This window comes from Lonchura striata, chromosome 3 (genome assembly GCF_050655825.1).
Source record: "Lonchura striata isolate lonStrDom1 chromosome 3, ASM5065582v1, whole genome shotgun sequence".
Taxonomy (NCBI): Eukaryota; Metazoa; Chordata; class Aves; order Passeriformes; family Estrildidae; genus Lonchura; species Lonchura striata.
Genome location: NC_140705.1, coordinates 54,592,451 through 54,620,047, shown reverse-complemented (window position 1 = coordinate 54,620,047; position 27,597 = coordinate 54,592,451). Strand labels below are relative to the sequence as shown.

General features: G+C 35.6%; 1 protein-coding gene across 1 annotated transcript in view; it reads right to left on the bottom strand.

The window, feature by feature from the left end:
- Positions 1 to 1,576: 1,576 nt before the first annotated feature.
- The window catches only part of ENPP3 (ectonucleotide pyrophosphatase/phosphodiesterase 3), a 36,358-nt gene continuing 10,337 nt past the window's right edge, over positions 1,577 to 27,597 (bottom strand). Inside the window, exons 7-25 of the mRNA XM_021540695.3 lie at positions 25,171 to 25,250; positions 24,474 to 24,593; positions 22,996 to 23,105; positions 21,554 to 21,619; positions 20,612 to 20,684; positions 20,072 to 20,180; positions 19,790 to 19,918; positions 18,381 to 18,412; positions 15,521 to 15,648; positions 14,543 to 14,609; positions 13,010 to 13,097; positions 12,089 to 12,258; positions 11,921 to 11,978; positions 11,016 to 11,170; positions 7,463 to 7,598; positions 6,882 to 6,959; positions 5,371 to 5,503; positions 3,666 to 3,822; positions 1,577 to 2,165 (exon numbers count right to left, since the gene is read on the bottom strand). Coding sequence (XP_021396370.1) covers positions 1,992 to 2,165; positions 3,666 to 3,822; positions 5,371 to 5,503; positions 6,882 to 6,959; positions 7,463 to 7,598; positions 11,016 to 11,170; positions 11,921 to 11,978; positions 12,089 to 12,258; positions 13,010 to 13,097; positions 14,543 to 14,609; positions 15,521 to 15,648; positions 18,381 to 18,412; positions 19,790 to 19,918; positions 20,072 to 20,180; positions 20,612 to 20,684; positions 21,554 to 21,619; positions 22,996 to 23,105; positions 24,474 to 24,593; positions 25,171 to 25,250 — 2,063 coding nt within the window. The 3' untranslated portion in view covers positions 1,577 to 1,991. The remainder of the gene's footprint in view (positions 2,166 to 3,665; positions 3,823 to 5,370; positions 5,504 to 6,881; positions 6,960 to 7,462; positions 7,599 to 11,015; positions 11,171 to 11,920; positions 11,979 to 12,088; positions 12,259 to 13,009; positions 13,098 to 14,542; positions 14,610 to 15,520; positions 15,649 to 18,380; positions 18,413 to 19,789; positions 19,919 to 20,071; positions 20,181 to 20,611; positions 20,685 to 21,553; positions 21,620 to 22,995; positions 23,106 to 24,473; positions 24,594 to 25,170; positions 25,251 to 27,597) is intronic.

Below are 27,597 nucleotides of genomic sequence, written 5' to 3'. Positions count from 1 at the left end.
GTTTTCAATGTCTACAGGAGCACTCAGTTTCTTATCTTCAATAATGGTCTACGGAAAATCATGTTTTGCAGAATTTACATTTTTAATTCTCACATGGAAGGTGGCTCAGAGAGCCGAGACTTGACAACATCTGCTTTTGCAGTCAGCAGATTAATTTGTGGCTATTCCACTTCAGTTTTAGGAGTTTCAGAACTGGCTGAAAAGCACAGAAAGAAGGGGATTACCAATTTGGGAAAGCTATACTCACATTCCCTAGGGAACAGAAGTTTGAAATGTTCAGAAACAGCATAATTTCTTAAATCCCAAAACAAAGCAGAATGATTAACAACAGAGAATTATGTTTTTAAATTAAATATGATGTGTTTATTTTGTATTGTCTATCTGTTGTTGCTTTAACTTTTTAATTTCTCAGCATTTCAGAGTAAAATAAACCAAATCTATTTTTATACATTTAGTCACTGTTCTTTTGTCCCACTCTTCTACACTAAGTCTAGATTTTTTTATTTGAGTTAGGGTATGATTTACCACAAAGTGAAAAAGCAGTCATGTTCTTAATTGGGGCAGTTTAGCAGAAGTTTCTGATTTAGGTGGGCAGACTTAAGATGTCAAAACATTGTAGGGTGGTGAACTGCAACTCTGTGATGGTGTAATGGTTTCACTGAGATAAAATCTTTATGTTCAGCTTGGTCCGACATCATGATTTTATGATCAATATTGCTAAATTCTGTCTGGTGCATGGGCATACACTGATCATCTTGGGGACTTTGGGAAAAATAGTGTCCTGTGGTGGGTTTGGATTCTTTGTATTGAAAAGTTTGGAAATTTAAAATTTCATTCTTTAGACACATCTCCTTCAGTCCACAGTTAGTTTTATAGATTGAAACACACTTTCACATTTCTTTAAAATGCCCCCACTCTGCCTATAAATCAAATGATCAATTTTCTGCTGTTTTTCATTTGTGATTGTTCATAAATGCACTTAGCAACATTTGTAGTGGAGTAGTTCATCTCAACACTATTATGGGTGGCATTTTTGTATTAGCATAATACTGAAATTTCCACTGTCTTGTCCTACTTACCCATCCTCAGCAATAATTTGTGTACAGCACAGTGTTACACAATATCTGTGTGCAAAGTCCCTACAGAAAGAGTGACTGTTTTGGATGTTACTACTAATTTTGTTCTCTAATTTCATGTCAAACTATTTAAAAATAGATACAAACATTTTGTTATCATCAGGCATTTGGAAACCACTGCAAATACAGGTACATATCAAGACAAAATTCTGTGCAGAGCATTTATTTTACCTCTTCATGTTCAGAATATTTTAAGATTTCTGAGGGTACAAGAATATAGCTGATGTACTTCATTTCTCTTGTTACTAGCATAATGAATTAACCCAAGTGGAAAACACAGGTGATGATCACTTGCACTACATACAAACTTCTTGTGAGTCTGAATATGTTCCCATATGAATTAATAGGTGAGAAAGAGAAATTCAGAACATTTCAGGATGTGCTTGTATTAGAGAACCATAACCTCTTTGATAAATACAAGGGAAAAAACACACACACACTCCTCTCAAACTGTTTTATTTTTAAACTCCATTGTATAAGTATTTTATACACAATTTACAGTTCTGTTGTCTCTGTAGTATAAAATATGTTCCCTTTACATTTTTTCAATCATTACTACTGCTTTTATATATATATCACATAATATATAATATTTCATGTATTTTTATAGTAACATAATATATTTGTTTTTACATAATAAAAATATATTCTGTATTTTGAAAGCCTGGCTCAACAATTATGATTTAATTCACTTCAGAAAATTTTATGTATCACTTTTATTCAAATTTTATTGGCACAAAGCATTTGACTGAAAAACACAAATTTGAAAAATACTGCCATAATCTTAACTAAGGAAAAAAGTGAAATCACTGAAATTTTCTTTCTTCCAAGCACTGACCCCTTTTCCAAAGATAATCAGTTACTTTCAGTCTCAAATATTGGCAAAAATGTCTTTAGCTGCAAAATCTTGGAGACGGATTCATTTCTTTCCTGGTAAAAGTCAAGCCCAGTTAGCAACTCCACATCCCGAACACGTGCAGAATGAGCCTGAACTCTTTCTTCCACCCATTCAGAAAGTGTCTTATTTTCCTGTCAAAACAAACAAGAACAATGTTCAAACACATATAAGGCCCTCTGTTGTTTGGTGGCAGTGTTAGGCAATTACCAGTGTTTGACCTGGTCTGACAAACGAAAGGCTTCCAGTTGGTAAAACTGCTTTCAGGCTTTCCTGGGCATCTTCACAGCCTTGCTCTTAGGGATCTAATTTAAACAGAATCAAGTGGATGTCTCTTCTACCCACCTCTCCACTTCCAAAGTGACAGAGCAGAAGAATTAAGCTGAAATGGCACTGGCGACTTTTAACTACAGAATGCATGAGTCACATTTCAAACACACAGGTAAGGATAGTTTTAGTTACAGTGCAAATTAGCTGCACTGCTCAGGCCAGTCAAGAAATGGGCACCTGACAACTCACAAAAAGTCCTTACAGCAGCTCAGTCTTGATTGCTGGACAGCAAGAATGATTGCTGGTTAGACAGGGAAAACGATGGAAATGTAACTACTAATCAATCCAAAATGTTATTTTCTGTTCTTTTACTACAAGGATTGTTTTGCAGACAGCTGGTAATTTGCTTTTTCATTAACAATATCTGCTTCTGAGGCAAATGATTAATTAAATTTATGTTACTACCAAACATGATTAATATAAAGTGAGAAGATTTGGGGTTTATTGCTAAACTTTAGAAATTACAGTCAAATCATTTCTAAATATAACAACTCATTCATTGTAATAATTAGTCAACCCTCAACTACTAAAAAGATCTCACTGGGAAGTTGTGGATTATCCACACTACAAATGGGGAGACACAGAAGTTGTTTCCAAGTAGGGCAAGGTTGCACCTGTCTGGAGTTATGAGTTCAAAGTTATAAATAAACCAAAAACTGTCTGTGAAGACCAGTTCAAGTCTGTGCAGCTGTACTTGTGCAATATATATACACTGAGTTTAGGAACCTCTTCAACCCAGAGTTTGTGGAATAGGCACTCAGCTGCCTCAGCAATATGTATTACACTCAGATTATGTATTTTGTTTGCTACAAGGCATAAGATTCACAGTGTTAGTGGTAAACAGAGATTTAATTTAATTCAAGTATGGATTTTAACTGCAGGACCATGCATCCAAATGCCTGCTAATTTCTCATAGATGTGGAATAAGCAACTGAAGGGAATGACACTTAAAGTCCTCTGATACCTCTGAAGTTTATCCTTAAGCAGTCTTCCACAAAGATATCTCATCTCCCTGTTGCCTGTGCTGCTGTTCTCAGGCCTTCTCAGGAGACAGCATTTCCCAATCCTCTTATGTTACCTTCCTTTCTTCTTCCTTGCTTCCTAACAGCTCATTAGTTTCCATCTACCTCTCCTGGAGCTCCTTGGTCTTCTGGTGATTGCTTCTGGTGGAGCTTGAGCTCATTGCCAGCTCATGGGGAATAAGTAAATTCCACAGACTGATAAAGACTCTCTGGATTACTATATTCCCATGGGAATCAGTTCCCAAAGTTCATTGGCACACAGGAAAGTAGAACTACACTTACAGCACAGCTTTCAGTGTTGTCAGGTCGATGAGGAATGATAAAAGACAAAGCATCCAAGGACCCTGAACAGTTCAGTGGAGTATAGGATGTGTTCTTGCAGCTCGTCAGAACCACATAGTAATGGGTTGGGACAGGGATTTTTGTATTGTTTACATACCTACAAAACAAACATTAGTTACAGCATTTATCGAGATATCAAGTATTAACACCACTGATGCAATTAGAAATTTTTAGAATTTACCTCAACATATATCTTTCAATACTATATGACTTAAATTTCTTTTGTAATTGAAAAAAACACCTGATGGGATACACAGCCTCACCATTTATTTAATGAACAGCCAAACATACATGGATTACTCTGTGTGCTACAAGCAGTCCCACTGAAACAGGACTGCTTAATATGGTCAATACTCTGTTCTGCCAGAGTCAGAGATCTCTACAGCTCGAAGAGTCAGAATAGAGCATCATATTTGCCCTTCATTATATGAAGAATTTCAACCACGTGAATTGGAGGAGAGCAATGAGAAAATTAACTTCTGACTCCTTGCCATTGAGAAATGCCAGAACAGTGACTTGTGGCTGTGTGCTGTAGAAACCAGTTTAGGATAATCAGTTGAGAACGTCTTTGCTGCTCTTTTCTGACTGTTCTGCAAACATGGTCAGTCTTGTGTATAAAGAGCTGGATGCTTCCCAGGCTTTTTGGTTCAGTATTGAACAAAACGCTATCACTGAAATTATTATACTGCTTTGTATGACTGCCTAACCATGCTGACTAAAACATGCTTATTCCAAACTGGAGGCAGCATTATGTGGTCAACTGGGTATTACAGCATTCTGCTTGGAAGGAAGTTGTAGTCTCTTTTCCCTTCCACCCTCCTATTACGTGGCAGGCTGATTTTCCCATTCTCAAACCGTTTTAAACAAATGTGGTCAAGTCTAGCCTGAATAAAACATCTCCAGTGACAGATTCAGCTGTGCAGATTTCCCAGCACCTTTCTACTTGCTCTCACTCTCACAAGGTATTTTCCCTAAATTAAGCTTTTCTATTTCTGTTTTTATTTCCTGTATCCTTATTCACTGACATAAATAATTGGTCTTCATAATTTATGTGTAAACATGTCAGATGTTGCAGTGAGCTGTGTAAGCCATAGTTATGCACAGGTACCTCTCAGGAATGTTACATTTTGGATTTCTAGTTATGTGATTCAGCAAAGGCAAACACACAAATCTGATCTTTGATAAAATACATCAGTTTGAGACAATAGGAAGAAACAACAAACAGGTGAGTGAGGTCAACATCAAAGTGAGAAAATTATGCTTAAGCATGTCTTCTGCATGTTAAAATGTCATACATTCTCCCAGCATTTCTGGGCTGGGTGATGATACAGAGGCCCAAAATCTAAAATTTAGGCATCATCTTGGGAAACTAATTACTAGTCTGTACCTGTGCATGTGTATAGAGATACACATGTAACTTCACAGCTTTTTTACTCTTTACTTGAACTTCAACTTTCATGGTACTGTATCTGTTTGCCAGGAGCATTTCCTGTTGTATGAGTAATAGTGGATGCAGGATTATAGAGAGAATACTGCATTCTCCATTATACTTGTTTCTTAGTCTTTTAAAATAATAGGGATTTTTTGTGTGGAAACACAGTGGAAGTCATATAGAGTTTGACTTCTGACTTTTCCACGTACTTACTGTTTAATTTCATCAAGGTTATCAAAATGGCCATCATAATTGTAATCAAACACTGGTCCACTGATAACATTTACCCCATTCCTTTCTCTAGCATACTTCTGAAGAAGCACATTATGGAAATAGTCCCATATGTCTGTCATAAAAAGAAAATAAAAGGAAAATTAATATAAATTTAAAGTCATTTCACCACTGAAGAAAAATAGCGTATTTTTGTTTTCACTATAGATTAATAAAAAAAATTTCAGAACTAAACTGCCAATAAAATCAACTCTTTGTTACACAAAATTTGGATTTTATCAAAAGGGACATACTCCCACTTGCCTTTGAAAGAGGTGCTGTAAATGCTATTGTAGTCCTGCAAGGCAAATTGCACTACTGGAGTGTATATTGATTTGATCTAAAGCTGAAGCTACAAACCTACAGCTCATTAATTTCTGGCTGATCTGCATGTACCTGCAGTGTTACAAATAGTAGGAACTGACATAATGGTTTTATGAGAGGAATACTCATCACCTGAGTGCTAGTTTAAATGTAAAGAACTCGTACCAAACATCACTAGACAATTTGGCTCATTTCACAGATGTCAATTAAGAAAATAAAATGTGTAGGATATAAAATAGTGAGATTATTCAAATATTTACAACTGACATAGCAAAAAAAGCCTGACAGGTTTAGAGCATTGAGGGCATCTCCTATTGATTTACCTGTTACTTATGGTCTATAGAAATTTCTTGTTGTTTTCCTTTAAAAATTGGATTTTTGACAGTCTGTGATTTACTTGGAAGATTAAAGACACTGAGGTCTTCTAGATCTCTGTTTTTATATATGAGTGAATGAATAAATGAGGTCTGAATGGATTAGAAATACATTAGAAATAGTCGGGTTTTCTCAATATTTTCCTTTAAAAATTCCTCTTTTTATGCATTTTCTAAGAAAATGAGCCTAGGCCTAAAGATAAAACAAGATCATAAGCATTTATAGAAAATTTCTTATCAATGATTACAAACAAATGTGAGTCAGGCTGGATGGGACAAGCTTACCACTCTTGCATAATAAAAACATCTATTATAGAAATAGTATTGCAAGATTCATATTATTGAGTCCTTCTCTTTAGATTTTGAAAAAAGAAAATATGACATTTTCATTCACCTTGAGCATATTCCCAAGAGAAATTTTTATGAGAGTTTCATAGCTAGCATTTCATGCTAGGACAGCCCAGAGGAGATTAAGAGCAAATTGAAAAGCAAACAGGTAAGCAGAGATAAGCAGAAATCAGATGGGACTATACAAACAAACAAAAAAAAAAACCAAACCCAAAGCCATATAATTGTGTTATAAATTTTCAAACATCTAAACATGAAAACATCCTAAAATGTTTTAAGTATATTTTTACAACATCTAGATATACAGCAGGCCATGCATTAATGTTTAAAATTTTGTGATAGCTTTATCAAACCCAGAACAATAATTATAGAAAATTAATCATAATTAATCAAAATTTTGCAACCTACCTTTGAAAGCCTTATACATAGGAACAACATTGCTTGTGAGTAAGGCATCATACTGTTCAAGATCAGATGAATTGTAGTCTATATAAAAAGACCAAAATATAAGTGAATGGAATACTATACAAAGACCAATTGATTCATACGTCACTATAAATTGTAGGTACATGCCATTTAATTACATATTACATTGAGCATGAGTGTCTGATCCTACTGCAAACATACCTCCATATTTGTACAAGAAATCTACTCAATAAATAATAATTATCAAATTTGGAAATAGGAAATGAATATTTATGCAGAGGAAGAGGGACAGCCTTTCCTTCCAACCCTTTTCGTCATCCCAACCAGTCATTCAAGTCATTCCATGTCTTAAAAAAAACCCTTAAATATTCTAAACCAAAAATATTTAGATACAAGTAGCAGCTGCCCGACTTTTGGTCAGTCTGCAAACACTGGAAACCTTTTGCTGCCCAACATGCTGATCCAAAGAAGTTTGTTTTGGTGTTTGGGTATATGTTTAAACATAAACCCACATCCAGCTGATTAAGACTTTCTAAGGTCTCTATAAAAAGAACCATGCTCACTGGGAGGATAGAGGAAACTGTGGGTCAAGGTCAGCTCTTCTGGGTAGTTGGAACAATTTTGGCTCCAAGCAGCAGGGATTCTAACATCAGGCCGCAGACAGTCTGAAACAGTGGGAGGAAGAGGAGATGTGTTTTCCTGTGAAAAGGAAAAAAAAAAATCTTACACCCACGGCTGTGGCTAAGCCAATGCTTTGTATGGTTTTAACTTTCTAGAATGGACTTCATTGAATTTTCTCCTATTTTCATAGTGAATCAGGTCAATGCAAGTAATGGACACTAATGTTTTCTGGGTAGTGTTTTTCTTCTACTTATGTTTTTAAGTAATTCAGGGAAATCCGTATGCACTGTAGCAACAAAATAAGGCTACACCTTAGGCAAAAACAGATTTCACATTTGACTCATTCGTCACTTTTACATATTTCTGGAAACAAACTCAAATGTCACATCCTCCTGGAAAGCAGCTAGTATATAAAAATGACACCATCACCTCATCTTGGCATCTGAGGATGCAGTCTCCATGAGAATCTGTGCTGATGAAGAGTTACAGATAAAGAAATCCACAGTAAATTTAGAAGATTTTACTGGCTTTAGTAACTTCACCAAAAGATCTGACCAAAACTGATTCTGATGACTAGAATTCTTTCTATAACCTTCACTTTTTTCCTATAATCTTTTCTACACACTTTTTCATAATTTTACAATAACATTAAATCATCTGGATATGCTTTTTTGTGTTTAACTTTTTTTCATCCTCATTTACATGTAACTTATTTTCATTTTGGTAAGACTGGAATATATTTTGCATTATACCTTTATAAATAGAAGTTAAACATCTAATTTGGTTTTCAGTACATTGTTTGTTTCGATCAATTAAAACCAAGCAAAAATAAAGAACTGATATGTGCCTCTTTGTACTCCTTGATTTAATTTCTTTAGTTACTTTTGTCAGAATTCAAGTAAATGCCATATTATGGTCAGGTTGTATATTAATGGAAAACATATATACCACGTGGAATGAAATATAAAAGACAAAAGTCTTCCTTTGACTCCTGAGCAGATCATGTGTAAAAAAAACAAACGAAAAAACCCCATTTATCATCAATTTGGCTTCTTCTATTTCAGGTCAAAGAACCACAATGTCTCCTGAAAAAAGCAGTTAAAATTAAAAATTGACTGTGCCTATCACATCATGAATTGTCCTTTTTGATGTGGGTTATTACATTTTGATGAGCCACTAATTAGTGTCAAGAAGCAAGAATTATTTGCATTACATGACAGAATTTAAGCATCTGCTGTGGTCTCTTATGTCAAATCCAGCCCACTTCAGGCATGTTTGTCTTTTTGCAAGAAAATGTGCCTTCCTCCCTGGCAGATGAGTACAAAACCTCGAGAAAACTAATGTCCTTCAATCTTAAATTTTCCTTAATCTTGAGAATACTAAGTAATCAAAATGCTGATGTTTTTTATATAAGATCTGCAAATGTATGCTAGTCATCCATTTTCAAAATTTCCAAATCACACAAAACCAGCAAAAGCCCAGCCTGCATTAATTACCTAGTTTAATATTGAAGACCTTCTTTATAGCTACATAATGATGAGATATACCCCAACTTACAAATTGTGTGAAGCACTCCACAGGCTGTATCCAAACATAATTAACCCAGGATACAATAAAAATTCTGTAGAAAGGGCAACTTTCTGTCATTCCCAAGTATTGCAGCCAAATCTTACAGTCAAAGGCATTAACTCTGCCCCTCTGTCCTTCCACAGGCATTATAACTTACAAAGCAAATTTCTCTCAATTAGCACTTGTAATAAAAACTCATAATGTCAGCTTACTGTGCAAGGTAAGTCACTGTGTGAGTTCTTACACTCAGAGCCTTTCACTGTTGTGTCACCGACACTATTACAGATGGAATTTATTATTTCCTTTTCTTTTGATCTAAAACATGCATCATTGTATTAGAGGCTGCTGTGACCTACATCCTCCAATACTTCAGTCTCAGTCATTCACTGCTTCTCACAATGTTGCATAAACTGCTATAAGAAACTTCTGCAAAATATGTATTTCTCTTTATTTAGATATTAAGTTGAAAAAGAGCTTTCTTTATACACTTCCAGTATCTGAAGGGCGCCTATAGAAAAGCCAGAGAAGGACTCTTTGTCAAGAACTGTAGTGATAATACAAGGGGCAATGAGTACAAAGTGAAAGAGCAGAAATTTAGGTTGGATATTAAGAAGAATGTTTTTCACAGGGTTGTGAGACACTGGAACAAGTTGCCCAAGGAGGCTGTACATGGCCCAACCCTGGCAGTGTTCAACGCCAGGTTGGATAAGGCCTTGAGCAATCTGACCTAGTGGGTGTCCCTGCCCATGGCAGGGCTGGATTGGGATTAAATGATCTTCAAGGTCCATTTTAACCCTTTAAAGTTCTATAATTCTATGATTCTTTGCTAACTGAGAATTTGTTTTTCAACAGAGAAAAATGTTGAAAAGTTATTTGGGTTTTTGAGCTTTTTTTAAGTTCAATATTAAGAAGACTGCAGTTCTGATAGGACTTTTAAATCTTTTTAAAGCAAAATCAGACAAAAAATATGCCCACAATTAAATTAGTTTTCAAATGGGTAGTGAACACTCATTGCAAGGTTTAATGGTAGATCTTCAAACATGAAGTATAAACAGTCCTTGTTGAAATGGACATTTGTTTAAATTACTTTTAGCCTTCTTAGGATTGGATTAATGATCTTTCAACCAAGATAGTGAAGAATCAGTAGAAAGTATGGAGTGAAGCTTTCTGAAATACTATCGTTTTAGCAGCATTCATTTGAATAAAATAATTTCTTCATATTTGTACTGATGAAATAAGAAATCACATAGACATCAATAACAGTCCTCTTCAGATAGAAGAATCAACATGGAAACTATTTCCTCAAGGCAACTTAGAAAAAGGGTCCAATTATAAGGGTAAATAAGCCCATGAATGTCCATTAGTTTACTGACCCCGAAAATTCAAACTATTTATTCTGGATCTGCATACCCTTGAACACTCAGAAGTTCATTCAACTATAATTACATTTTTCAGAGATTATATCATGTAACAGAGAGCAAAGAACACACAGAAATATGCACTAGTGCAAACTGTCTTGTAGAGTTGCATAGAGGGTATCTAATAGGAAAAAGATCACGGTACTCATCGGAAAGCTTCAAACTCCTGATTTGGGAAATCACAGCCTGCTTTTCCACAGGAACCAACAGGTAAGGTGGAGAATTGTCTTGACAGTATATCCCTTTTACAGAACAGGCTTAATAGAACCAGCTCACCAGCAGCTCTACTCTCCTACATCTTCTGTGTCCCTAACAAATGGTCATTCCCACTTATCAAAACTTTATTTTAAGATAGGTGAATTTTAAATTATATCAAAGACACTTCTGACACAAGTGCCTTAGTCACATGATATCCACCAGTCCTTAAACAGGGCTTCTGATGAATGGACCACATTTTCAATCCATTAGACCCCATATGTAAGAGTAGTAGAGACATTTCATAACCTACAGGCTTATTCACAGTGTATGCAGTCCACAGTGGCATCCAGATATCATAGCTGTATCCACTCACGTACTGATGATGGGAAAGGAGGCAGTAGACCTTTTTCTTCTGAAGAACTTTGGGTCTCCCATATGGCAAATGAGATGAGCTTGCCTTCATTACTAAAATTCAAATAATAATTATTGATTCATTTTTCTATATTATTTTGGATGGCACAAGGGGTTAAGAGGGCAGAAAAAATAGTTAATTTAAACTTCACCAAATGCAAATAGATCCAACAGTAAACATAGTCATGTAGTTCTTTAGGCTTATCAGTAGAATAAAAAAATGTAGAAAATAGTTTTCGTATTATGTTTAATGTACAAAAGTCAATATAATATATCAGATTTGCAAATTCTTGTTTCTTTGAAATTTCATATCAATGCAAATATTTTGACTTTATCTTGCCAGTGGAGTGAAATTTACATCTTCTTTTACTAGGAGAGGCATTACAATGTTTCCCAAAACTTCCAGAAACCCCACAAGAAAAGTAGAAATAAGTATCTAGGGGAATTTTTGATCAGAGAAAGGTAAAGTTATGGATACAGGGCAAAGAACAAGAGTTATCTCACACAGCCTGACAGTGCTCAGATTTTCTTCAAGACCATTCAAATCTTTATTTTTTTTCCAAAAATTTAATGGAGTTCAGATTCTATTCTTATATATACATGTTGCTATAACAGAGTCCCTTAGCATTTTTGAAAGAAATTAAAAGGAAAAAAAAATTTAAAAAATGATTCTGACCTGATTTTGCTACTTCACTTTCAATTGTAATTAAATTGCAAAAAAATCCCATTGAAACCAGTGACATAAAATATAAACTAGGTGTAGATTTAAAAATACTGCTGCTCTTTTCATTTTTTGCTACTTACTTTCTTCTGTGGTGAGATTTAACCTCTCATTTAGCTCTTCTGGTGACTCAACTAAACTCTGTAAAAAATAAGAGAATTGTTCAAAATTATTCCATTGTTTAGAAAAAAACTAAGAAAGCAGAACACACTTGACAAAGATGATTAAAAATGCCAGAAATTCCTATTTACTTGCGTGCAATTGCATCCCAGGTCATCTGCAGGAGTCAGACTGGAAACTGGACATGAAGAGGGAGATGAGACTTCCTTTGGATGTGAAGGATTGTAAAAAGGTTTCTTTAAGAGGTGATTCAAGCTGCCATGTGTTCCATTGTTTTCTGCTGGTACTATATGCAGCAAATCTGTTGAAACATTCAAAATTTGTAAACATATTTTAACACTAAAATGGTATTTTAGAAAGTTATTCTCTTTACAAATCTACTCATTTCCTAGTCATTTTTTAAAGGTAGAAGAAATAGCTTATTCCATTATTTAAACTATTACTCCCACCAACTTGCAATTTTCTAGATCTGAAGGTTCTTTGCTGTCTTCCACTGCATCAAGATTTAGTAACTAGAGATTTGAGTACTGTTGGTACATTTTTATACATTGTCACAACATTCACAAGATTAGATAGTTTAATGCAAAGTATAAATATCATTGCAAGAGCATCACATTGTGAAACTTAGTAGCCTATTGCATTTTTGTGTGATGGTTTAATCCATATTTTCTGAGGCTCATGTTTCCTAATTCTGCCCTGCTGGAACTGCAATGGTCCATCTTAAGTTATGAGCAAGAGCAGATACTCTCTAGAAGATTCTTGTCCACAATTCCACAGGCATCAGTTTGACAGCAAACCCATGTGGCAGGTTCCCTCTGATTCTTAAGGAATTCTGCAATCAGAAAAAAACCTTCAAGGCAGAACAATTTCTGGAAGTCAGTTTCTTAGCAGTGTAAAGAAGGCCTAAGAGCATGACTTCAGTGTTTTGGCTTTGAATTAATTCACCCAATTTTTAGCTATGCTTCTTTTAGCTCTTACAACACTGGTATTTGAAAATATTTGAAAAAATATTTGAACTTTATAATCTAAAGTACTGGGTTGTTTCTACTCACCACACATAAGGTTGTAAACCTCGATGTTTTCAAAAGCATCCACTTCTGTTTTCTCTTTAAAGCTTGGGCCATAGGCTAAGAATATAGCCTAGATTGTAATAGTAATAAAAATAATAACAAAAAAAAAAATGTTACTGAAAGGAATCCAAAGTCAAAACCAATTCAGTTGCACTTTATGAAAACTGGGATAATGGACAAAATACAGTATTTTCACAGTCACAGAAGTTAAAAGTACAGGATTGTTCTAGTAAGAAAGACAAATTTCTGCCATTGCACATAATTTGAAGAAAAATGCAAAGCAAAAATTCATGTTTTAAACTATATAATGAATCTTATTTGGTTAACGGGTGTTTTTTTAATACCTGTTGCACTCTGAAGTCTTTGGGTCACTTAAGAGTCTATGGCCATGGTCAAAGCAAGGAGCAGGCAACTGCAGAGGCCCACTGCAAGCTCAGCAGAGACCTGCATCAATGGCACAATGCAGTGCTGGGCAGCCCTTCTGGAGCCTGCAAGGTTTGTTGAAGAACACTGATGCTATGTACAGTCTCACAGGAGTTTCTACTGCTTTATGAGCCTCCTGAGCTGCCTGCTGGGAGATACAGGACTAGCAGGACAATGATCTGCTCTACAATATTATTATGTGTCCATAATAGAAAAGGAATTTTCAATGTATTATAGAAAGATTACATGTTGCTCCTTTCTTTAAAAAAAAAAAAAAAGCACCAGTTGTGGCATCTGTGCAAGGATATCTATCATTATGGTTTCCATGGTAAGCAGAATTTACCTTTTCTTTCCATACAAACATTCAGCATAATTCTGATCATTGACATTTGGTTTTAACATAGTTATAAAGATCTGGAAGGATCTGATTCTTAGACACAAAATATGGGAGTTAGAGTGGCATGCTTGACCTTAGTTAAAGGTTCACATCACAGAAAGTACATGAAACACCAAAAGCTCAAGACCTCAAAATATTTCTACTGTAACTGGAAGTGAAAATAAGATGAAACTGCAACACAGGCTATACTAACAGACAGCATAGATAACCAGTTTTTTGTTCTGGTGATATGACTAACTGTTGTCAGATAAGCAGAGACAATGAGATTTAGTTTATTTGAGCATACAGGCTTTCAGATGCTTGGATGAACTCCCAGGGCCTATAGAAATTTTTCAGTCATTGCCTCAGTGGAAGAATGAAAGAACAAAAGAATTCAGTATCTAAACATGGTGCACTCGATTTACTGCAGTCTACCTGTCTCCAAGCAGGTAAGGCAAGCCCAAACTGGTTTTGCTACAGGACCCCAAAGAAACAGGCCTTGTACACATCGATGAAAGACAATACAAATATTAGGACCTAGTATGTGTTTATAGTTTACTTTGGACCTAGTATGTGTTTATAGTTTACATGTCTTGTGGCCAGAATAGAAAAAGTGCACTGCAAAAACTTCCATTGTTCTGTATTTTGGTGATTTACATGTCACATCATGATTTTGTATATAAGAAAGTGCAAGAATATAATAGAAATCATCTTACCTCCATACTTTTAAATTCGTTGTTATAGCCATGGTTCCCTCCATCACAATATGTGTAACTTTTATCCCTAAGGAGAAACCATCACAGAATGTAAATAAGAATGACACAAATAGAAGCTCTTAGTAACAGTCATTGTGGCTAACAGACTCAATCATTCCTTGAGAACTGTCTCTGCCATCATGTTGTAGTACTTACAGTTCATCATAGTGTTCATTTCTATGAAGATCTCTTTCTCCTTTAACAGAAATTTCTATGGACAGTAATAAATTATCCTAGCTGGTTATGAGTGTACAGTGTAAGAATATTTCCAAAGCAAATTGAAAAAATGGCTATTTTTGAACTGAGGCCTTTACCTAGCTACAGGTTGCAAAATAAGTGTAATCTGTTTTGGAAGAATTCCTAGTTATATTCTTCAGCATTTAAACAGAAAACTTAAAATGGGAGAACTCTGCTGTTGGCCTCTATGGAATAATATAAATAAGACTGCAAGGGGTTTTGCCTTACAAGACAGTGCATTTTCATTATGAATTCTGAAGGATGAAGAGACGTGGAAAATGTGAGGATGGGCTATAGAATTAACAACACAACTGACTACTCTGACATAGTAGCTAATACTTACTTTTATCTACCCATTGCTAAGACACATGGAAAAACAAAGAGATAGTCACCCATAACAATTCAATGCACAGTTGTCAAGTGCAGGTATCCTGTTTGCAGAGACCCAAGAACATTTGAATGTAGTTTAAAATAGGGTGATTATAATTTTTTTTTTCACTGCGCAATTCTTTTTATATGTCCTGGACAATTATTTGGTTTCACCAAAATAATCATGCTTCCTTTTTTTGCATAGTATGATTTTAACAAACATGGAAATGTAACATGTCCAAAGCAAAACACGAAATGAAGCACATGTAAAAGAAATTAAAGGGATGGGAGTGGGATGAAAAAATAGAATAACAATCACACAAATTACATTACCTCACAGCCAGCCACTGTCGATCCACCAAAAGATGAACTTTATCAATACGAATGTTGTTAGCATAGTGGAATCGTTTGGGCAAGTCAGGGGTCAGGTAGGGCTTGAAGTGCTGAGGGGATCTTCTGCACTGTGTGAGAGGAAAGAGTCCAGTCGTGAGTTTCGCTCAGTTTCAAAAAACTGCCCATCATTCAAAATTATCACAACTATCTTAGTGATAGGAACACAAGCACAAAGCCCATTATTCACAGATAGCTTCTCAGATGATCTGCAGGTGTCATTTTTGGCCCTGGAAGCAACACAAGGAAAAGCCACACTTTTTTGGAACTCTTTGAAAACAGACTACATACAATTTGTATATCGAGTCCACAAATACCATGGTAAAAGTACATCTAAGGCTTAAAGACACTCAGTAGAATTGTTTAGTCTATATTTCCATACTAATGCTGTTGGTATCTAGTTGGCAAGATTACACTTCACGAGAGAAAGCTCCCTGGCAGTTTATTTCTGCCACCTTCTGTCACTTTACCATTAAATAAATAACAAAGCAAGCCAAGTATACACAATGTAGCACAGTCTAGTGCAAGCCTGAACATGTAAATGTCCTTTGCTCAGCTGTTAGCTAGAGGTCTTAGCTTTTACATCCACATTGAGTGTGTTCATATAACTGCTGCATTACCAGGCATGCTATGGAAGAGCTTGGAATTGTGAGCCTAAGGATAGCCATATGACATACTGCAAAGACTTAACTATATATGGCCATTAGAAGCCATTCCAGCTGGCTGCAAGCATCACGGCAAAGTTTCAGCAGTGTTGCTCCTGATCACAAATCTAGCATTGGGATAACCCAGAATATCTAAAATGCTAAAGGGAGAGCTGCTAGGAAGCTGGGTATGCCACAGAAGCGGACCTGTTTCACCACACAGGCTGTAGAAATGGTACCATGCTTGGAGTCTGGTTTGACATCTTCACTTTTAAGTACTAGAATTGTATGCTCTGCATAGGATACAGACATGTGACATGACTGTGCCCCAGCAGTCATCAAAGAAGAACAGAGGATTCCAGGAACATGAAAAATAAGGATTCAATGTGCTTGCTAGCCTGGAAGAAGTCGTCTAATTAAAAAGAAAAATAGAGGAAATCAGCATATGACTTACATCTATTCACTAGCACTTAATATACAACACACAACTCCCTTCTCTGCAAAATCCCCTCATTCTAATAACTTGACAGGGACAAAATACACCAACCATTTATGAAGAGAAAAGGAAAGAGGACACATCCTGGTACCAGGCTATTCCCATAAGGCATAAGATGTCACATCTCTGTAACTACTAGCAGTAGCAGTTTCAGCTGAGGTTGAGAACATGCAGATTGTGATATTCCTCTCATACCGATGCTCTTTGATGTGACAAACTCCACATCATAGAGGAGGTGGGGGATGGAGCACTGGGAAAACTCCTTCAGCTATTTCCAGCCATCGATCCTGCTCCCGCGTGTTCCACAGCTTAACGGGAGACCTCTAGTGGAGATTTATCGGAAACATATCCACTTGGGAGCACAGGATTTTGACAAACCGAGTGCATTTTTTCTAAACGTACCACAATACCTGTCCACTGCTTAGCACAGGGCAAGCCACAGAATAGAAAACAAACTGGCAATGAAGAAAAGAAGGGGAAGTTTTGACAGCACACTGAGAGGGAGCAGTTTAAATGTTTAACTCACTGTAAATTGTAAAAGGAAAGAAATACAAAAAGACAACTGTCCTACAAATTTTTTTTAGTTTGTGCAGCACATTCATCCCACATGTGTTAATGCATATCTTCAACACTACCAAAAAAAAAAAAAAAAAAAAAAAAAAAAAAAAAAAGCTATGAATTATAAGGAAAGAACCATGCAATGCCACTTCACCCTTTAGTAAAAGAAATAGGTCTTCCTTAGGTTTGCACTCTGTTCTGCACTTCTTTGTTTGCATCCTTCAGAACTCAGCTGTCAAAGCGTACCCACATGGGAGACACAGGCAAACTTGGACCTGCCCTCAAGTGCTACATCCATTCAGCATGGCTCAGTTCCAAGCACAACTGCCACTACATGGGGCCCTATAGCATACATAAAAACACTGCAACTATTTCAATGATATGTCCAAAAGATCCTAAGAGAGTCATACTGCCTGATGCCAAAGGCCTATCTTGTCTAGTAGTCTGTTTCAAATCAGATCTCCAAAATTTCCAGAATCAGAAACTTAGAGATAAGAACAAGCCAAGTATTGAATGAAGTTTCTTTCTCATAGGTGCTTAGTTTCTTCTAGGCTTCAGGGACTTTTTAAGTCAGATGCTCCTTGTGGATCAGGTCTAAAAGCTCTTACAGGGCTGTACTGCATTAATACATCTAAAATCCCCTCCTCCTGCCTGTATTTCCAGACTCTACAACACTTTGTGGCAATGTGCTCTACAATGTCATTATCTCTTGTGTGAAAAAGTTACTTTAGCCTAGCCTGAGTGCAGCACTTTTGTTCCAGTGCTAATAGATGCCTATTGTCTAAAGCATCTCTGTGCTGTATTCTCTTCTATCATGTAGATATACTCTTGTTTCTGCCCCTGAAGTCAGCCTCTTCTCTTTCAAAGTGAAGTACAGAATAATTTTCTCTGAACAGAGACCCCCTATGGCAAACCTTTGTGTATCATCTTTGAACAACTTCCAGAACTGCCTCCCATGGTACACTGGAGTCAGTACACTATTTAAACTAGTGTACTCCAACACTGTAAACTAGCACCATAGTCTCATTTTTTTACAAACTGTGTTTTTCCTTCAGATTCCAATTAATAGTAGCTAGGAGTAAAAGTTATGAGAATATTTACTCACTGTGAGGTTTTTAACGATTCCTTCTGAGTCAACTGTTAAAAAGAAAAGAAGAATTAATGTACATTCAAATTGCCGAAGGACAAAGCCTCATGAGAAAAACTTAAACATACTTTTTGTTTATAAAATTGGATTTCTTTATTAGCTTGTGAAGACAGTGGCAACTGTAGCCTTCCACAGGTAGGAATGTTATGTTTCCAGTGGTAACTGCCTGTAAGTGTGCCTGTGGAAGTTGCTAGAACACTCGAATTTTGGGTACATCAGGACAGACTGTAGAAAACTGCCATGGTGATGACTCCCTACATCTAAAGCTGACAGATCTCAGACCTGAGGTTTTTTCTCTTATCTAGCCTCTGTTCGAAGTACAACCTTTTTTACATTGAACAGGACCCAGAGAACTTGTCTTGTATTTTGCTTCCAGCATTAGTCACAGAGGAAATTTGAGTCTATCTTGATATTTTCACCTTTCACATTTTGAAAGAGTAGTTTAACCATTTGACATTAACTTTCTAAAAAGTAAATCTGAGCACTTCATGGAAGAAAAATTCCTACAGAAAATCTAGGACTATTAGAGGAAATGAGTCAACAATTTTATTGAGATTGAGATACAGAAAAAAACGAGAGTATTCTTTTCTCAGCTCATTACTCTGCTTTTATCTGAATTAAATCAATGAAAGTCTGCTTTATGTCATATAAATATTGTTCCTTCAAATAAGTACAATTATAAAACATTAATTAAAAATACAGTGGAATCCCAACTCGTATTTGTGACCTGCAATAACTATGCCTTTTAAAATACTTTACAAATTCTTTGAAGTCAATACATAGAGCTTTTCCATGATTTTATCTCCATTCTTTTCCCTAATACAGAAAGTTCTGGGATTTTTTTTTTCCAGTCTGCTAGCATGGTATGTATTTCAAGTCAGAGTTAGCTCAAATTATTTCAATTTTCTGTTCTTTTGAGATACTAGCTAAAGGGCTTAACCAAGGCTTAGATTACACTGTGCTAAGGTTCGGACTCTGTAACTTTGTACACACAGAAACATTCATTACTCCAAAAAGACTGACTCTGCCAATGTTGCACAAGAAATCTGTGAAGAACAATGCACTTATGAAACCCCTGAATTCCAGTTAAAAAAAAAAATAGTACCTTTACTTCTTCTTTCCATGCCATGAAAATACAAATTAGAGTCTACAACAATCTTTTCTAACCTTCAAATTCATCTAAAGTGCTCATTCTTGAAAAAAAAATCCCAAAAAACCTCCATGGATGTTGAAGCCAAGTTAAGGGAAATAGAAAGCTGCTTACACTGCTGATTACTACTGATTATCCGTTTCCCTTTTTTTTGCTTGTTTGTTTGTTTGTTTCCTGCTATATTGATTGCTCAATCCCAGGACTGGTCGACACTTACATGTAAAATAGTCGTTTGGAACATTCTTTGCTCGAATGCGAGCTGCAGGCCCAGCATAGATGTAGAAATCCACCTTTTTGAAGTAATTAGTCATATATTCTAACTTCTTGCAGTAGGTCCTCTCCATCCCTAAAGGGCAACACAGAAACAGTACTTTTTCATATGGCAAGGAAAATAAAGTGATTTATAAAATGGATTAACACTACCAAGACCACATATTTCACACAGGAAGAAAACAGTGACTCAGTAAAATTAACTTGAAAAAATAAGTAAATACATTACCATGATCAGCTAAAACAATGAGGTTTACACACTTGTGCAGGTTTCTTTGTTTAAGGCCATCCATGAGCATCCCCACTGCTTTATCTGCGGCCTGTAAGGCTTTGATTACCTGTGGGATAAATCAGTTACATCTAAGATCCTTAAAGGTTGAAATTTTTGCCTTCATGCAAGTAAAGCTTTTGGTTTACAAATTAGCCAACATTGAAGTACAGCATAGGAATAAATAAAAGATAGCTCTGAGGATTTGCCAGGCCATGTGCTTCTAAATATGACATAATAATATCATTAAATATTAATATTTTTTCTAGTAGTGTGATATGAAATTTCAGTCTGATGGTTTATGGTTCTTTTGATTCCCACACAGTGTGGGAATCATAACATTAGGTTCAATCACAAGCAAAAGTTCTGAACAAAAAGTCATAAAAGAGTCATGGCAATTTTTCATCTACTATCCTTTTCAGGTCTATAAATTGGTTAAGTTCATAGTACAACACCATTTTTAGTGCAATTAAATATAATAAAAATATAGGAACTACTTACACCAGCACTAACTGGTCCAAATGAATGTCCAGAAGAATCTGGTTCTTCAATATATAAAGTGTATATGTCAGGCCTTGAGTTAGAAATAAATAAGAATGGAACATTATGACAATTTAGAGGCAGCACCTAAAAAGAACACTTTGATTTAAAAAAAAAAAAAAGGCAATATCAAATGACAGTTTAAAAGGAATTATAAATAACTTCTTTAAACCTTGATAACAGTCCATACAGCAAATATAATCATTGAACTTCCTCTGAGTTTTGTAATTAATCAGCAAGGCTCTTTGAAGTTAAAATTTCAGAAACAATATCCAGTGTCTTCAACAGGTAACCAGAAATCACTCTGGAAAAATTCATGATCTCAGACACCAGAGCAAACAATCCTTTTTGAGATGTAAATGGAACTACCAACTGAAAGAGCTCTTCCTGACTAAGCAGTGAGACTCTAGAGAGCATCTCCTAACTGCAAATACATTAGGATTTTATTAGCAAATTGTCATATAAAATATTTCATTTCTTTATACGTCACAAAGTTGACACCACGATGAGCACTGACATTTACTTTTCATCCTGAATTACTTACTGCAATTACTTTCATGCATTTAACCTTTCTTGTGTAATAGCCTTCATATTTTCATCCATACACTTAGACTAGAAACTGAATGTTCAATGTTTTCTACAGGACACACACCAAGAAAAAAAACACAACAATCAAATAAAACTGATACAACAGTACATCCTGTTTGCTTTTTAATCTTTTGTACCTACAGTTTTATCATAGCTATGATAAGATACAGAACAGGCTTAAGTTCAGCAAATAATCATTTAAAATGGTGAGGAAGATTCCATGTTTCATAAACACAGACATAAATTTCAATTGCTGAGCATTAAAACCTTTCTAAGCTATAGTCTCTCAAAGCAGGTAGATATTAAAAGGTGTACCTCTCAGGTTGGGCATTATCAAGCCATTTCAGTACTCCTGAAATTCTCTCTTCATATGGAAATGAACTGAAAAGGAAAAAAAAAGTAAATAAAAAAAGATATGATGTTAATAAGACTTACTGACTAGCACTTCTATTTCCTAGATACAGAGAAAGTGTCCATACTCTAGTCATATATTAAAGTCACAGATCTGGAACTAAGAATTTTAACAAGGTATAGCAATTAAATTTATTACCCTTATTTTTAATTGAATGTAAGTCACTTTAAGTGGTAAATTAGACAGACCCTGATTTTGCAAACACAAACCTGTGTTGGTGGGACTACTCATATATTTTAAAATACATACAAAAAAATTATTTAAAGTTCAGGAAATAAACCTTGAAATACAAAGTAGAGTAATTTTTATTCTTTTCAGAATATATAAGCCTTGGCCTTACATATTTTAAAAGTAAGTAATAATCCCATCAAAGTCTTTGTGAGATCATGCTTTGCTTCCTATAAAAGAATTCACCTATTAAATAGCTCTGCTTTCCCTCAAAGTCATACACAAGCTCTACATTAGTTAGTTACAGCACCCAGGTGTTTTCCAAGTACCATGCCTACTCATCACTTCAGAGTCTGTTATCTATAGAGATTTATGCTTCTATGCTCGCTTTAGATTATCTTTCTAAAGAATCCTGGGAAGTACACTGCAATCCTCACAATCATCAAAAATCTAGAAATTATTTACTAATGGCAATGCCTCCCATGACAAAACAAACAAACTCCAAGAAACAGAAACAAAAAAAAAAAAAAGGCAACAAAAACGGTGACAGTAATTGGTACTTCACATGTGTAACCTTTGAATGAATTAGAAAAAAACCATACAAGAACTATGATTCAATAGCTGTGTGCATATTATCAAACATGCAAGCAAGACCAGAGGAAATTTAGAGCCCCTCTTCTTTCACTAGCTTCCCTATCCAGCAGTCTCTCTTTAGTAATTTCTGTCTCCCATAGCCTTTTGCTATGGCTTCCTAGATTATGTTTGTTGTCTTAGGGTATAGGTTATCTGCAAGCTTATTCTCAAGTGCAAGTATTTTTAGAGTGCTATATAATATCTTAATTTTATGCATGGAAATACGGCAATCATTGGTGCAGCTTAGCAGTGGCTACTAATCATTTCCAGAATGCTCTCCTAGTGTTTTGCATTTGGTTGGGACTTCTAAACTGTCTAGGAGAGCAGAATATACAGTACCCTTTTGACTTCCTCATTGTGAATGGTTTTGAAAATTTCAAGTATTTTTGGTCATTCCATGGCATAACCAGGACAATGTGGCATGGCACTGATCTGTCAAACTTGTTTAAAAATCTTGTCTTTCATTTCCTTCAACTGTCAAATAGCACTTTGCATTTTTGGAGTAATCTGCAGGAGTTTAGGACAAGCCATTATCAGATCTTACCCGTTGTATTTGGTGTACAAGGTGGGGTATGTTCCCCCAATTGGAACATCAGAGCCTGGCCAAAAGAAGGTGCCTGCTTTCAAATTTTGGGACATTGCTGTCAGCCAGACCTTTGGGTAAAGATACAAACAAATGATTTTTTGTCACCACTGGAGGACTTCAGATCACAAAAGTAGAAATATGTGCTGCAAGCACGCATTTTTCTTTCTCCTTTCACAGTTACCTAATGATCATATCTGACCTAAAGTTTTGTTTCCTGCATGCACATTCTGAAGAAAAACTAGTAGCATGGAAACCATGATGTTGAAATTTCCTGGATAGTCTCAGCATAGAAAAAAACATATAGGGATTTCCATAAATGGCAATGGGTAGTGATCCTTATTCCTGTGGCAAACCCCAGGATCAAGATGGAAGAAGTTGCCTTAGGGATATTCAGAATTGGCATTAGGAAACATTTTATATACACATACAACATTAGAACAGGCTTCCTGAAGCTGGTTGTTGCTGCCCTGTGACTGTCAGTGTTTATGAGGCATATGGACAACACCCTTAAAAATATGATATAATGTTTGGGCAGCCCAGAGTTGGTCAGGCTGCTAGACTAGATGATACATGTAAGTCCATTCCAACTGAAATATTCTATTCCATTAGTTTCATTTTGTTTTGTACCTATTTCTATTTCAGATATAGATTCTAATTATATTATTTTATTGTAAGAGGGCATATTTCTATTAACCCTAGAATGTGCAGCTCTGGTTGTGTTAGAAACCTGACAGAATCCTTCAGGAAAAAAACCAGCACCAAAATCTGGGTATTTGAGTATATTATAAACATTACCACGCAGACACACAGACACACATATATAAATGTATATTAAGTAAGTATACCCTATATTGCATACGTTTAGGGTGCTTTTCAGCAACATATTGGAGCTTGATATTTCTAGGAAATTAATATTAATCATAACCATAGGTACAATTCAGGGTTGTTATGAAATGTGCCATAACAACATAATTTTTTTCAGAAGTTAAGCTCTTTGCTACTCCCTTCCTTGTTTTTAAATGCCCAGATATTTGCAAATAGATATGTGTAAATAGATGTCATTTGGAAACCAATTTCACTTTGTATCATCAAAAAACAAGCAAAAAAATACCCCAAAATCAAATCATACTGAACATTTACTGTGGCTCCCTGTGGCAAGAAATCCATTCCAGTACTAGATTAAATATTTCAGTCTTTTTTCACTAACTGCCACATTAAATGAAAGTTTTGAGTCTCAGAATTAACATTTTAAGAGTTCTTTTACTTTCATAACAAGTGAACTACTTTGTAGGCAGCCTATTATATGAAGCCTACAGGTTATCTAGTACTTTCTGCAAATATATTGCACAGTTTTTAATTTTATTCCCTTTTTGTGTTGTTTTATGATATGACACAAACCATTCTGGACATAAATATTGTATGACAAACAAACCTACTGGTTGCCCTTTCCACCATGCAGGTTTGAATTTTTCCTCCCCTGAAAGTGAGAAATGCGCATTCAAGTCTACATCATACATGTTGTTATCAATGATTCCATGAGATTCTGGATACAATCCCTGTAAAATGAGAATAAACAAAATAAAAGGCTTAGTCCTGAAATCAAATGGACCCTAAATTATGTTTCAATGCACACTGCTACAGTGCTGCAATTTTAAAGAACTTTTTTTATCATAGAAATAGAACACTTTCCTAATTCACATAGATCATCTTCCTGACAATGAATTCAGCATGCCCATCAAATTCCCTTTTCCATATTTCCTTTCCAGCCCAATTAAAACCTGATGTGTTATAGTACCCTGTATGTCATGTGGCTGCATGGCAACTGCCAAACCCACCCTAACAAACACTGTCATCAAAAGGCTGTGTCCTCACCCGTGCTCCAATTAAACTGACAAGGATCAGTAATAACCAGCTTACAGGGCAGGGACAGATAGCACAAGATGTATAGCCACACAGATCATGCCTGTATGTACCATCTCAGCCTTTCTCTCTTTCTCTCTCTCTCTCTCTCTCTCTCTCTCTCTCTCTGATATCTATAGAATGAGTTCCTGTATCACACAAAAAAACAGGCACCACAAAATCCTTTCTGTGTTACCCAGACAATGAAAAGGGAAAACAAAAATTCTCACTTACTGTGACAATAGTATAGTGGTTTGGAAAGGTTTTTGTGGGGTAAACAGCTCTCATGTATTTTGAATGTGTGCCACATGTTTCTGCAACATATCAGAGCATTAATATACATTTTCTTATCTTTTTTTAAATTGAAAACTAACAGTCTAAAAACCAAACAAAAATCACTATTATCAGTTGCTGTGGATTTAGATGGAGAAACGTCACTCCAACACAAGACATACAATCCTGGTGCCTCCTTGTGAGCCAAGCTTAATGTCCCCTTGCAGTCAGTGGGCCTGGATACCCAATTCAGCTGCCTAAAGCCTAGAGGCCTAAGCTCCTTGGAGAAGTCTAATGATCCTGTCTGGCCTTCAGATGCTCCTCCTCCATCCTGTCTGCCAATCCAAATAAATTTCTCAGACACTTCCAAGACCTAAAATGGCCTAGCTATACATATCTATGCAGTGAGACTGAAGCCTCAGGTCAGACCAAACGATGCTCTGCAGAGCTGATTGGTGACAAGCAGGACTCCAGACTCAGTTGCTTAAGCACTGGAGCCAGGTGCCACTTGAGAAACCCTCTGATGTCCAAGACATCTGCATGAAAGTGGACACTTTTGATGCAAATCACTTCAAGATTGTGTTCTCCTGACACAGCTGCTGAAGGCCATGGCACTCTGAAGTACAACAAAAACACAGATTAGGGCACCAATTTGTCCTGTGGCACCCTCTCTCTGTTGATTGAGCTGACTTGTCCTCTAGGTTCTTACACTGCACTGTGCAAACTATATTAAACATAAAGGCATATAATCATCTCACATGCAGACATCTCCAAGAATGTGTCTAAATGCAGGTGTTCTGCCCTGGGGTGAATACCACACCAGGTGTCCTACCTGTATCTCCAAACATTGCATTATTTTTCATAGATCAAAGGTTCTCGGCACATTAACATCTGTAATGTCTAAATCCACTGCAAGATTCAACTTATTTACCCACAAAACAAATATATGAAGACTGAAAAATGCCTTAATGACATTTTTACATCTAATTCACATGGACAAAATTCTATATTAAGCTGTAACGAGATTATGATTTCATTCATGCTCAAACACAATTTATTAATTGATGTAGAGCATTTCAGTCAAAGATCAGAAGTTGATTTTGACTAAACAACCAAAACAATGTGTGAAATTTTTCAACAAAACTGTTCCAATGTGATACAGAAAAAAAAGAGGCTAAAAGAATGTTTGAAGAACAGCTGAATAATTGAATAATCAAAAGATATGGGAAAATCAGCAAAATTTTCTACGGATTTCTCTTACACAATACAGGATCTGTATTCATAGTGTACATATTCTATAAGCTTGATTACCTTTACTGCAAGTTCTAAGTTAAAGGAGTTAATAGAGAGGAAAGATTTTATGCTATAAATCAACATTATATTTTTTTTATTTTGCAACGAAAGAAAATTCTTCCCTGTAGATTTCTGAGAAATATGAGTGTGCATAAAGAATTGCTCAAGTTGACCACAAATATGAGCAATGCTGAGTTAGACTGGTTCATGTTTCAAAAGATTTCTTGGAAACATAGACACAGAATGGTATTCGTTCCTTTTGCCAGTTTGGCATTCCTTTTTCATCTTGTTTCAAAAGACTGGAACTGACTACTACCTTCAGCATTCATGACTCCTTCACTGATTTAAGTTCTTTCCATTCAGAACGACATCAGAGAATAAACAATTAGCCCAAGAAGTCAGGTATGCACATTAGTTCAAGTTCAGGTTTCTGGATACTCTCATTATCCACAAACAATATTGTTAACTATTCCATAAAATGTTGTACTTCATAATATACATGTGAAATTTTCAAATGAGCGTAATAGAAACATAATGTAACACCTGACCTCTAAAATATTCAGGAATTTAAACCAAGTGTGCAATAATGATCTCACTTTTTAGAGTGCTTTAAAGTACAAGCTAAAGATCTTCAACCTACTCTTCCTCACAATATTCAGAAATGCTGGAAAATGGTTACTTGAGCCCGACTGCAATAATATCAACATATTAACATCTTAAAATATCTGTTTTGGAAAAAAAAAAAAAGAAAATTTTCCCAATAACTCATTGTATTATACTGTAATGTTCAACTCTTATCACCTATTTAACTATTTTTTTAACGCAGTACTGAAGGTGCAGGAAATGCTTATCTGGAACTTTTTCTCAATTTTAAACTGTATTTTAATGTATATTTTAAACTGTGTACTTAATAAAAAAGTTGCTGACCAATATTAGAGGCCTCATTAAAAAAAAAAAAGTCATGTTTGCTGCACAAATACAAGAAGCAATGCAGAATATATATAATAATGAAAGATTCAGCTGATGAAAGAGGCCTGAATTGTGATTTTTTTTATTGCTGAGCAACACATATGCATGACAGTAGCAAAAGAGACC